The following is a 13,756-nucleotide window of genomic DNA, read 5'->3' on the forward strand; positions in this document are numbered from 1 at the left end:
GGGTCAATACATGTACTTGTTTGTCTGTCATTGCGCAGCTGACGCAACGTTGACATTGTCCACTTCAATTTCAGTGTGTCAACTAGCTACAACAGTATCGTCGGCATTAGAGGACATGGATGTGTAACTAACCAAAACGTGATTATAATTTTTTAATAGTAGAGCTGTTCCCGAGCGTAGTATTCTGATATGCATGTGTACGGATAAATACCCATTATATTTATTGTCGCTAAATTAAGGAAATAATGTTTAGGCAGAGTAAAACAGTTCTCCAGAAACTTCGATTTCTAAGGTGAGTAATGTAACGTTAGCTAGCTAGCCTGTCAGCTAGCCAGTTAAATACTGTAACGTTATATTAAAACACCTTTCCTTCAGTCGTGTCAAGTATATCGATGCTTTCCTTACACGTAGGTAAACCTGTACAGCTGTATTCTTGCTCTGTGTTCTGCTGTCTAGAAAGACATCTAAACAAATGTATAACGTGATGCAACTGCTGATGCAAGCCAGCAATGGTCTCTTTCTTGTCAAATCCAGTTTCCAGGGGCATAATCCATCATGGAGGTTCAGGAGCACCCCAGCAACAGAGAGGGCATTGCAGTATCAGGCAGGACAGAAGATCCATGGCTTCACAGTCAAGGAGGTGAAATGACCAAGTCATCACATTATTCACAACAGTGTTTCTCAGTCATGGTCCTGTTTTGCCCTAGCACTAAAACACCTGATTCAACTAATCAAACGCAAAAACAAAAATGTGCATCCCTTTGGGACCCTAGGATTGGAAAACACCAATCCACAACAAAAAGATCACCCTGATTCTGATCATCTTCACGTAGTTTTAGTCAAGGGTTAGCGTAAGGTAAAGATAAAATGTGATATTATCTTCCTGTATTTCTGCAGGTGGCTGATGTTCCTGACCTGTTCCTTACAGCTGTCAAACTGACCCATGACAACACAGGTGCCCAGTATCTACACGCAGCTAGAGATGACAAAAACAATCTCTTTAGGTAATAATCCCACATTTGTGGGATTGTGCTTTATTTGGATTAGGTCAAATGTAATTTGGATTATGTCAAATGTAACCTTGTCCCCAGGCTCAATTGCTACCGTGACAGAGAGAGAGCGGGCTGGTGGAAAAGATGAGATCAAAATAAATGTTTAGTTTAATAACAAAATACTTATTTTAAGACAATGCTTTTTGTAATGACAGTGTTTCCTTCTCTTGTCCTAACACCTTTGCAGTGTTCAGCTCAGGACGACCCCGATGGACAACACAGGGGTTCCACACATCCTGGAACACACAGTGTTGTGTGGCTCAGAGAAGTACCCCTGCAGAGACCCCTTCTTCAAGATGCTCAACAGATCACTCTCCACCTTCATGAATGCATTCACAGGTTGTGTGTGTGTGTGTGTGTGTGTGTGTGTGTGTGTGTGTGTGTGTGTGTGTGTGTGTGTGTGTGTGTGTGTGTGTGTGTGTGTGTGTGTGTGTGTGTGTGAGAGAGAATGGTGTCTAAAATCATTGTTTTTCATTCACAGCCAGTGATTTCACCATGTATCCATTCTCCACACAAAACGGGAAAGACTTCCAGAATCTCCTATCTGTGTATCTGGATGCAGTGTTTTTCCCTTGTCTGGGGGAACTAGATTTTCGGTAAGTGTGATGTTTAAATAGATGCCTCTTTAATCAGAATCAGTGACATCAGAAGTCTGCCATTCACACCCTTGTCCTCAATGGGTTTCATTAAAGGCAGGAGGGATGGAGACTGGAGAATGAAAACCCTACAGATCCTACCTCCCCTTTGGTCTTCAAAGGAGTTGTCTTCAATGAAATGAAGGGTGCTTTTGTGAGTTATTTCTTTCCAAACTATTAATAGATATTTAATTGTATTTGTGATTAATTTGTGAGAATTAGGCTATGTTAATTACAGAATCATTTGCTCAGGAGATGGCCAAATGAATGTCATATTGGAGTCTTACAATTCCTCTCTGTTTGTGATTTCAGTCAGACAATGAGCAAGTGTATGCCCAGCACCTCCAGAACAAGCTGTATCCTGACCACACATATGGTGTGGTGTCTGGAGGGGAACCTCTGGCCATCCCTGACCTCTCCTGGGAGCAACTCAAGCACTTCCACGCCACACACTACCACCCCAGCAACGCAAGGTACAGTCTAACATGTTGCCACACTAGCTACTGCTCCATACTAGCAACACACTGTAAAGTACATTGTGATACACCATGACCTGTACAGTACACTGTCACACATTACCACTTAGCAATGCACGGCACAACACACTGTCACACACCCCAATATTAAATACTCGGTACAGTCGCACTGTGTCTTGTCACACAACTCTGTTGGGCCTTGGCAGTAACAGGGTTTCCCTTTTCTGCTCCTCAGGTTCTTTACCTACGGGGACATGCCCTTAGAGCAGCACCTGAAACAGATCCATGAGGAGGCTCTGTCCAAGTTTGAACGCACTGAGCCTGACACTGCTGTCCCTAACCAAGTCCACTGGGACAGGCCCGTGAGTCTTCCCATTTAGTATCATTGTAGCTCAGTCAGTACCAGCTGTCAGATATTAGTTAATTCATTATCAGCTCCTAGATTTTCCAAATCTATTCTCTCAACTTGAGCAACTTTGGCAAGGTCTATGGTTTGGAAGTTTGAATACATTTCACTGTAATTGCTTATTTGAATGATCTTGATGATAAGGTGCTGTTTGATAATGTTTTGATGTCTTTTTTTAATGTGTGAAGCCAAATATAAATTTCCACATTGTGTGGACAATAAAGCTTTTATAATTCTTGTAATTCTAATTGATTTGTCCACAGAGAGAGGACCATGTGACCTGCACTCCCGATGCTATGGCTCCTGATGCAGCCAAACAGAACACACTGTGTATGAGCTACCTGCTTGGAGAGTATGTAATGCTGATCTACTGCAACACTAACAGTTGTTTCTCTAAAATTGTGTCTGGGATAGTATACATTAGTCAGTTTTAAAGCGACTGTAACCTCAATTGGTGCATACTGTGATTTCCATATGCATTTTGGTCATTTAGCTTGAAATCAGTAAGTGATAATGTAGTGGTGTCATTCATGTGTTCTTCTCTCTGCAGTATCACAGATACATTTGAGGGCTTCACCCTGAGTCTGATGTCTTCTCTGATGATTTCTGGACCCAACGCTCCCTTCTACAAGGCCCTTATAGAACCCAAGATAGGAACAGACTTCTCTTCTGTCGTAGGGTAGGTTCAAGTGGGAGGCGTTTTAGAACTTGTTACATGAGAACAACATTGTCATAGTATGCTGGGGAGCAATGTAAGAAATGTTGTTTAAAGTGTTTGCCTTTTAAGTGGAACAGTATATACTTAATTTACCGGTGTATATTTTTCAGATATGATGGGAGCACCAAAGAGGCATCGTTCAGTATTGGCTTACAAGGAATGGCTGAAGAAGATATCGAGAAAGTCAAGCAAATCATCATCCAAACCTTTGATGAGATCATTGCGTAAGTGCACTTGCTGCTAATGTTTCTTGTAACTTTTGTCATCACAATAATGCCGTTTCATCTAACTGTACTTCCCTCCTAATGGTCCAGTAATGGATTTGAGGAGGAGAGGATAGAGGCCCTGCTTCATAAGATTGAGATCCAGATGAAACATCAGTCTACCAGCTTCGGCCTGTCTCTGGCCTCGGTGAGTACGGTACAGGGCCACAGCATGACTAGTGCCTCCCCTGTGCTTTAACCATGAACAAGTCCTTGACAAGTCCCTAAACACACACATGTTGACCCTAAACAGAGATTAAATGTGCAGGGAATTACATTGTACAGTGAGCTCCTAAAGTATTTGGACAGTGACACATTATTTGTTGTTTTGGTTCTGTTCTCCAGCACTTTGGATTTGAAATAATACAATGACTATGAGGTTAAAGTGCAGACTGTCACCTTTAATTTAAGGGTATTTTCATCAATATCGAGTTAACTGTTTCGAAATTACAGGACTTTTTGTACATAGTCCCCCATTTTTTTGCGGACCAAAAGTATTAGGTCAAATGTACTTTTATTTAACCTTTTATGTAACTAGGCAAGTCAGTTAAGAACACATTTTTATTTACGATGACGGCCTAAACCGGACGACGCTGGGCCAATTGTGTGCCACCCTATGTGACTCCCAATCACGGGCCGGTTGTGATACAGCCTGGAATCGAACCAGGGCATGTAATGATGCCTCTAGCACTGAGATGCAGTAAAAGTTAATTATTTGGTCCCATATTCATAGCACGCAATGACTACATCAAGCGTGTGACTACAAATTTGTTTGGATGCATTTGCTGTTTCTTTTGGTTGTGTTTCAGATTATTTGGTGCCCAATGTCATTTTGGAGTCACTTTAATTGTAAATATGAATAGAATATGTTTCTAAACACTTCTACATTAATGTGGATGCTACCAATGTTATGGATAATCCTGAATGAATCGTGAATAATTATGAGTTGGAAAGTTAGATGCACAAATTGTATCATTTCAAATCCAAAGTGCTGGAATACAGAGACAAAACAACCAAAAATGTATCACTGTCCCAATGCTTTTGGAGCTCACTGTATATAAAGACAGACTCAAGAATGTACACATAACCATAGTGGTTGTCCTGGGAACACTCCTGTATACAGTATGACCTCTGGTAAGCTTAGTATTCCGTTAGTCAGCACCTCTCTAACTATTTTGGTGTTTTGTGTGGGTCAACTCATGCTTACTTGTCTCTGCCATACATAACTTCCTGCTGGGACCACGATGGACACACACACACACACACCTGGGCAGCTCTTGTGTACAGTGTAACCATGTTTCACCCTGTATGTTGTCTCTCTGCTAACAGTACATAGCTTCCTGTTGGAACCATGATGGCGACCCGGTTCAGCTGCTGAAGATCTGCGACAGTGTGACCCAGTTCAGACAGGCCTTGAAGGACAACCCTCACTTCCTCCAGGAGAAAGTCGTGCACTACTTCAAGGTGAGTAACCAGACAGGAGAAAATAAGTTGAGTTTTAAGTTTCAGTATAAACAGCATCTAAATCTGAATTACGTATGTAACAGGAAATTCAACAAAACAAATCCATACAGGAGCTACAGCAGTCTAATCAAGAAAGTTGAGAAGTCATCGTGCAGGGGTCATAGACCATGGTGTTGTTGAAAGCAGAACATGACGTCATCAGTGTAATAATGTCATTTACATTATTTAGTGTTGTGGTCATGTCATGTCATGAGTGTCATGTTTGTGCCCGTGCAGGATAATACTCACAGACTGACTCTGTCTATGAGTCCTGATGAGGCGTACCTGGAGAAACAGGTCAAAGCAGAGGAGGAGAAACTCCAGAAGAAGATACAGGCTCTGTCTGAGAGTGACAAGAAAGACATCTATGAGAAAGGTCAGTTCTACGTCTGTAAAGGAGAATAGAGAGACTCATTGACTTCATTATGAAAAACAAAATATTCTGTGTTTTCAATTCAGGTCTTGAGCTGCTATCCATTCAGAGCAAGACCCAGGATGCTTCATGTCTCCCTGCCCTGAACGTATCTGATATTGAGCCAACGATAGCAGTCACACGTGTGGAGATGGGCACTGCAGGTACAGTACTTACTGTATTAATGGATACATGCTGACGCTACACTCTAGTTACTCTGGGTTCTGAGATTACACTCTAGTCCACCCAGTCTGTCTGTTTTGATAGACTAAACCCCTCATTTAAAACAACATGCACGGTACTATGGATACGTGTTGATGTATAAACTCTGTAGCTCCCTGGAGAATCAGTCCTTGAAGTTCAACGTTAGGACAATCAGGTCATTTGTCTCATGGTTTAGCCTACCTTTGACATTTGTCCTGTTCTACTCTCTTCACCCCACTAGGAGGAGTGCCAGTACAGTACTGTGAGCAGCCCACCAATGGCATGGTCTACTTCAGAGCTATGTGTAGTCTCAACAGCCTCCCTGAGGACCTCAAACTATACGTTCCCCTCTTCTGCAGTGTCATCACCAAGTGAGTCCAGAACCAATATGATATGAAAGATCATTTGTGTATTGTCCAGAAGGCTTAGCTCGTGTGGTTTCATATACATGTGTTGAAGGTAGATGTCGACCGATTATGATTTTTCAACGCCAATACCGATTATTGCTGTACCAAAAAAATCCGATACTGATTAATCGGACGATTTTTATATATATTTGCAATAATGACAATTACAACAATACTGAATTAACAATTAACCCTTTCATTTTAACTTAATATAATACATAAATAAAATCTATTTAGTCTCAAATAAATAATGAAACATGCTCAATTTGGTTTAAATAATGCAAAAACACAGTGTTGGAGAAGAACGTAAAAGTGCAATATGTGCCATGTAAAAAAGCTAACGTTGAATTTATTTTTACAGGGACAGTGCACATTAATCAACATTTTAAGTTCCTTGCTCAGAACATGAGAACATATGAAAGCTGGTGGTTCAATATTCCCAGTTAAGAAGTTTTAGATTGTAGATATAGGAATTATGACGCGTCGACTTTCTCTCACTACCATTTGTATTTCATATACCATTGACTATTGGATGTTCTTATAAGCACTTTTGTATTGCCAGCCTAATCTCGGGAGTTGATAGGCTTGAAATCATAAACAGTGCTGTGCATCAAGCATTGCTAAGAGCTGCTGGCAAATGCATGAAAGTGCTGTTTGAATGAATGCTTATGAGCCTGCTGCTGCCTACCATCGCTCAGTCAGACTGCTCTATCAAATATCAAATCATAGACTTAATTATAACATAATAACACACAGAAATATGAGCCTTTGGTCATTAATATGGTCGAATCCGGAAACTATCATTTCGATAACAAAATGTTTATTCTTTCAGTGAAATACGGAACCATTCCGTATATTATCGAACGGGTTGCAACCCTAAGTCTAAATATTGCTGTTACATTGTACAACCTTCAAATTTATGTCATAATTATGTACAATTCTGGCAAATTAATTCCGGTCTTTGTTAGGAAGAAACACAGTTTGCAACGAGCCAGGCGGCCCAAACTGTTGCATATACCATGACTCTGCTTGTACTGAACGCAAGAGAAGTGACACAATTTCTCTAGTTAATATTGCCTGCTAACATGCATTTATTTTAATGAAATATGCAGGTTTAAAAAAATATACTTCTGTGTATTGATTTTAAGAAAGGCATTGATGTTTATGGTTAGGTACATTTGTGCAACGAATGTGCTTTTTTTTTCGCAAATGCGCTTTTGTTAAATCATCCCCGTTTGGCAAAGTTGAAGTAGGCTGTGATTCGATGATAAATTAACAGGCACCGCATTGATTATATGCAACGCAGGACAAGCTAGTTAACCTAGTAATATCATCAACCATGTGTGGCTGTAAAATGAGACATATGATAATTGAGAAGGTGTGTTATTTCAGGATGGGCTGTGGAGGGCTGGACTACAGGCAGCAGGACCAGCAGATGGAGCTGAAAACAGGAGGCATGTCCATCTCCACATCAGTCAACCCTGACTACTCTAACATGGATATGTATGAACAGGTCAGTCCCCAGCTAGTCAGTCACCATAAAGCCTAGTTTATACCCTACACAAGTACGCAATGCAATTAGCTACAAGAAAGAGCATTCTCAATCACCTCTGATTCACAGGGAGTTCTCCTTTCATCTTCATGCCTGGAGAGGAATCTTCCTGATATGTTTCACCTGTGGAGTGACATATTCAACAGGTAGGCTCACATGTCCATTAGAATAATGCCATGGAACAGTAATACATGGTTATATGTTCTTATCAGATAATTATCAAACTGTAAATAATCCATCTATCACTAATAATCCACATGTCCATTGTTTTCTAATAAGTCATTTGATTGATATTATTTGAGCCCTTGTTCCTCTCTGCTCTGACCCTTGAACCTTGACCCACAGCCCGCACTTTGATGACGAGGAGCGTCTGCGTGTGCTGGTCATGATGTCGGCTCAGGAACTGGCCAATGGGATCTCTAATTCTGGTCACATGTATGCCATGACACGGGCAGCTCGCAACCTTACCCCAACAGGAGAACTACAGGAGACCTTCGGAGGGATGGAGCAGGTGAGAGGGGGGAGGACTGTGGTGAAGTCAGACCATGTAACCTGAGGGTCTACAAGCGAAGAAAAAGCTCTAATGACGAAGGACACTGGTATTGTACCCTCTGAATGAGAATATAATGCACTTCTGTACCCTCAAATGAAAGAAATCTCACGTATCTTGTGTATTTTGAATATCAGGTCAAGTTTATGAAGAGGGTCGCAGAGATGCCAGACCTCACCCAAGTTCTACGGACACTTCCTAGAATCAAGAGACACATTCTCAACCCACTGAACATGAGGTGGGTAAAGTCTTTACACGTGACAGTTACTTATCAAAGGTTAAGATTTTACTATGATTTCTCTATGTTGACTTTACGTAAAGTGTTTTACAACTTCTTCGGACAGATGTGCGGTTAACGCAACACCGCAGAAGATGTCTAATGCCGCTGGACAGTTGGATAACTTAATGTGTAACGTTGCTTCCAATAAGAAGGATCGCAAACCAGTCCAGTCCAATATCACTGAGGTATGAATTTGTCACACTATCTTGGTACTGTACTGAGACTGCACTATAACCAATTGAAATGAGTACTGTGGGTTTCTCCCAAGTAGCACCCAATTCCCTACATAGTGCGCTATTTTTGTGTCACGTCTGCTCCCGCTCTTCCCCCCCCGGCGCTTGAGGGCGCCAGGCTGCCCTGCATTCACTTCCATTACGCACACCTGCCTTCCCTCGTCACGCGCATCAGCGACATTGGACTCACCTGGACTCACTCATCACCTGTTATTACCTCCCCTATATGTGTCAGTTCCCCAGTTCTGTTCCCTGCTTCTGCATTGTTTTTTGTTTATGTTACTCGTTTGCTGATGCTGTTCCTGTCTCGTTCCATGTCTGTTATTTATTAAATGTTTTACTCCCCGTACCTGCTCCGTCTCTCCAGCATCATTTCATGTGACATTTGACCAGAGCCCATAGGAATCTGGTCAAACGAAGCGCGCTGTGTAGAGAATAGGGTCGCATTTGGGACGAAGCCTGTATTTCACTGTGAGTTGACAGGATTTTTCATTCACTTTTCTTTTGATCCTAACAGAGACCTCTTGACCCACTGGCACCCCCTGGATCTGGCCCAAGTAGAAAACTTGTCGCTGTGCGTATCGCCTCCGCTTTTAAACTAGGCCCCGGGGCCGTATGTACTATATAGAGCATCTCAATAGGAATTTGCCTTTTAGATCACAATGAATAAGATTGCATCGTGGACAGGGGACCTGATCCTAGATCAGCACTCCTACTCTCAGACGCTTGATCCATACAGCCCCTGAACATTAGTTTGATCTTACTTTCATTGGTCTCTGACCTCCATATTCTACCATTGAGCTAATGTGAGTGTGTTTGATCATCCCCACACAGGAGCCCAACTTCAAGCCCTGCCAGATGAAGACATTTTTCCCAATGCCCTTCCCAATCAACTTTGTCAGCGAGTGTATCCGCACCGTGCCCTTCACCCATGAGGACTGTGCCAGGTGACTGTCTTAATACTGTGTCAAGCTATCGCCCTAGTAGTTCATGTTCCATATCTTTCCAAACCCTCTCAGATCCATGTTTACATTTACTAGGGTTCCAAAACTCTGGTTACTTTAGAAAATGCACAAAATCCAGAATCCTTCAACCAGAGTTTCTGGAAAACTTTCCCATGCTCTGCCCCCTCTCTCCCTCAGCCTGAATATCCTGGCCCGGATGATGACGTCTAAGTACCTGCATGGAGAGATCAGAGAAAAGGGTGGGGCCTACGGTGGAGGGGCCAGGATGGGAGGAGGACTATTCACCTTCTATTCATACAGGTGTGTAGTGTATTAATGTACTGTAATAAGACAGGATTATATTGTACTCAAACAGGTTTTAACAGTTGTTAACCAGATAAAAAATTACAGAGTCACTGTCGAAAGAAAATCTCCAAAACTGGAACTTTTCAGGAAATGGAAAATAATACATGCAATCACGAAACATCGGAACTATTTTGAATGCATTTTTTTTTATCTTAGAGTCATGAAATTGTTAGTTTTTACTCTGTTTATTTAGTACCTAACGGACAACTAGGAAAAGCTAAAACCAAGTTTATTCACCCAATGGGTCAGAGAGCTGAACAGACAAATACATTTTCCCACATGTGCATGTATATATACCCCACTTTAGGTGGAGTCTTCTCCTTTTCTCTAAACATTACATCTTCATTGCTAGGCAGGAAGTTAAGTGATGTGGGTAATAAACTGTTCCTTCTCCCTTCATGTGACCTGACCTGACGTCAGCCCCCATTCCTCACTAATCCACAGCTATCCACCCTTATCAGTGACGACAACCATGTGATTGCCTTTCCCTTCCTCAGTAACATTCCAAGCCCCTGACTCATATCCAACCTTTATTGACCCACCATATACATTCCTCCTACAGATAACCATTAACTTCTGATGTAGCAAGTATTTCAAATTACAACCCAACAACTGAAACCAGGCCCTTCTCCTTTCCATAGGATACCCGATGTCAAACAATAACATGTTCTGACAGAACGAAAACGTTCTGCATTTCATATTTCACGTTTAGAAGTCAGAACCTATCAAAATGTTCAGAGTACATTAAGGGGAGTTATTTAATTAAAATGAATGTAAAATTTGAATGCATTAGATAACTTCTCATATTTAATTTGTATGTCCCTGTGTTTATTTCAGAGACCCCAACACGGTGCAGACTCTGTCAGCGTTCCGTAAGGGTGTGGACTGGGCCATATCAGGACAGTTTACCCAGCAGGACATCAATGAGGCCAAGCTGTCCATGTTCTCAGCCGTGGACTCCCCCGTCGCCCCCTCCGATAAAGGTAGAGCACCCATATTCCCTATTTGGTGCACTACTTTTGACCAGAGACCTATGAGTAGCCCTATGGGCCCTGGTTTAAAGTAGTGCACTATGTAGGGAATAAGGTCCCATTTGGGACTCACTCAGAGCCTTCCATACTGAACAGAAACCCCACTGGATGACAAATACTACAGCTGACAAAAGATGGGCCCTTCCTTATCTCTCCTGGAGTTGTCCAAGCTCTAAACCTCTACCTGACATTTAACATGCTGTTCGTTTATGTCCTGTTAACTTTTACTGTACATGAGGACAGCACTGGACACATTTACAGTGTCTACAAAGACATACATTTCATTGGAGACTTCTAAATGACATGTTATAAATGGACCAAAACAAAGAGATGAAATAGACCGACTGTCAATCCATGTCTTGACACATCACACCACCGTGTTGCAGGTATGGGCCGATTCCTGAGTGGAATCACAGATGAGCTGAAACAGGCCCACAGAGAGAGACTCTTTGCTGTCACAGACAAGAACATTGTCGATGTGGCTGGCAGGTATTGTAGTTTTGGTTGAATATCATTTCAAGTGTTGAATTTGTAATACAGATATGAACCTGTTTTTTGAGTGCTCCAACTACAGTTTACCAAGAATTAGTCTTTTTCGAAGTTGTACCTAGGTAAGCCATATTATTGGACTGAATGAAATGTTATATGCAGAGAATGGCCATTTAATATTTTGGATTTATGTTTTACACAGGTACCTTGGCATTGGACAAAGGACATGTGGAGTTGCTATTCTGGGCCCTGAGAATGACACCATCAAGAAAGACCCCTCATGGGTGGTAAAATAACCAGACATGGAATTATCCACTTTTGTATTTTCCAATTAAGCGACTTCAGAGGCACTGTGTCATAAGATGGTGAACATCAATGTTACTTGATTGTCCTGAATAACTGGACTGTGTCCAGTAATAATATAACTTGAATTGTATTGAATTAACCAGAAAGTCTATTTGGTTTTTGGGCAAAAATGGAATGCGCACAACAGAGAACAGATGCTCTGATAGATAAAATTACGCCTCACCTCGATACCATATTCATAATATACAATTATGACAACATACATTTCATTTATTAGTGTACTTTCTAGACAGACTCAACTCTGGCTTCTAAATGTATGCAAGTATGTACAAAGATGGCTTCTGTCTATTGAAATACTGTATTTCCATAGGGTACATATAATGAATACTGAACAAAAATATAAACACAACATTTAAAGTGTTGGTCCCATGTTTCATGAGCAGAAATAAAAGATCCCAGACATTTTCCATGCACATAAAAAAACAAATTTATCTCAAAAAATGTGCTTACTTCCCGGTTAGAGAGCATTTCTCCTTTGCCAAGATAATCCATCCACCTGACAGCTGTGGCATATCAAGAAGCTGATTAAACAGCATGATAATTGCATAGGTGCACCTTGTGCTGGGGACAATAAAAGGCCACTTTTAAAATGTGCAGTTTTCACACAACACAATTCCACAGATGTCTCAAGTTTTGAGGGAGCATGCAATTGGCATTCTGACTGCAGGAATGTCCACCAGAGCTTATGCCAGAGAATTGAATGTACATTTCTCTTCCATAAGCTGCCTCCAACGTCATTTTAGAGAATTTGGCAGTATGTCCAACCGGCCTCACAACAGCCTACCACGTGTAACCACGCCAGCCCAGGACATCCACACCCGGCTTCTTCACCTGCGGGATGGTCTGAGACCAGCCACCCAGACAGCTGATGAAACTGAGGGTTTGCAAAACCAAAGTATTTCTGCAAGAAACCATCTCTTGGAAGCTCATCTGCATGCTTGTCATCCTCACCAGGGTCTTGACCTGACTGCAGTTCGGCTTCTTCAGTGGGCAAATGCTTACCTTCAAGGGCTATTTTCAGTATGATAATGCATGGCCCCATGTCGCAAGGATCTGTACAAAATTCCTGGAAGCTGAAATTGTCCAAGTTCTTCCATGGCCTGCATACTCACCCATTGAGCATGTTTGGTATGCTCTGGATCGACGTGTATGACAACGTGTGTGTTACAGTTCCCGCCAATATCCAGCAACTTCACACAGCCATTCAAGAGGGGGACAACATTCCTCAGGCCACAATCAACAGCCTGATCAACTCTATGTGAAGGAGACGTGTTGCGCTACATGAGGCAAATGGTTTTCTGATCCACGCCCTTACTTTTTTTTTTAAGGTATCTGTGTTCCCAATCATGTGAAATCCATAGATTAGGGCCTAATTTATTTATTTCAATTGATTGATTTCCTTATGAACTGTAACTCAGTCCCCCAAAAAATATTGTTGCATGTTGCATTGATATTTCTGTTCAGTGTTTGTATAAAATATGACCATTAAATTATCATGTTGTAATACAACAACAATGTGTCATTTATGATATACAGTACCAGTCAAGTTTGGACACACCTACTCATTCAATGGTTTTTCTTTATATTTACTATTTTCTGCCTTGTAGAATAATAGTGAAGACATTAAAACTAGTTAATAACACATAGAATCATGTAGTAACCAAAAAAGTGTTAAACAAATCAAAATATATTTTATATTTGAGATTCTTCAAAGTAGCCACCCTTTGCCTTGATGACAGCTCTGCACACTCTTGGCAAAGCTGCACCTTATGGTACAGCGGGGACTGTGAAGCAACACTAACATAGGCACAGACACGTACGCATGGATTTTGTGTTATAGATATGTGGTAGTGGCGTATGGGCCTGAGG

General features: G+C 41.5%; 1 protein-coding gene across 1 annotated transcript; it reads left to right on the forward strand.

The window, feature by feature from the left end:
- Window positions 1-245: 245 nt before the first annotated feature.
- Window positions 246-12,450, forward strand: LOC120055933 (presequence protease, mitochondrial-like). Its single transcript, XM_039003996.1, has 27 exons — window positions 246-292; window positions 535-640; window positions 898-1,004; window positions 1,240-1,391; window positions 1,534-1,648; window positions 1,745-1,841; window positions 2,000-2,160; window positions 2,399-2,525; window positions 2,833-2,921; window positions 3,120-3,248; window positions 3,398-3,511; window positions 3,602-3,698; window positions 4,880-5,014; window positions 5,291-5,429; window positions 5,513-5,629; window positions 5,911-6,040; window positions 7,469-7,589; window positions 7,698-7,774; window positions 7,974-8,139; window positions 8,316-8,416; window positions 8,523-8,643; window positions 9,209-9,265; window positions 9,526-9,638; window positions 9,834-9,956; window positions 10,839-10,984; window positions 11,419-11,521; window positions 11,724-12,450. The coding sequence occupies exons 1-27, from the start codon at window positions 246-248 to the stop codon at window positions 11,815-11,817; spliced, it is 3,084 nt and encodes a 1,027-aa protein (XP_038859924.1). The 3' UTR covers window positions 11,818-12,450.
- Window positions 12,451-13,756: the final 1,306 nt, after the last annotated feature.

The sequence above is a fragment of the Salvelinus namaycush genome, chromosome 11 (genome assembly GCF_016432855.1).
Source record: "Salvelinus namaycush isolate Seneca chromosome 11, SaNama_1.0, whole genome shotgun sequence".
Classification (NCBI taxonomy): Eukaryota; Metazoa; Chordata; class Actinopteri; order Salmoniformes; family Salmonidae; genus Salvelinus; species Salvelinus namaycush.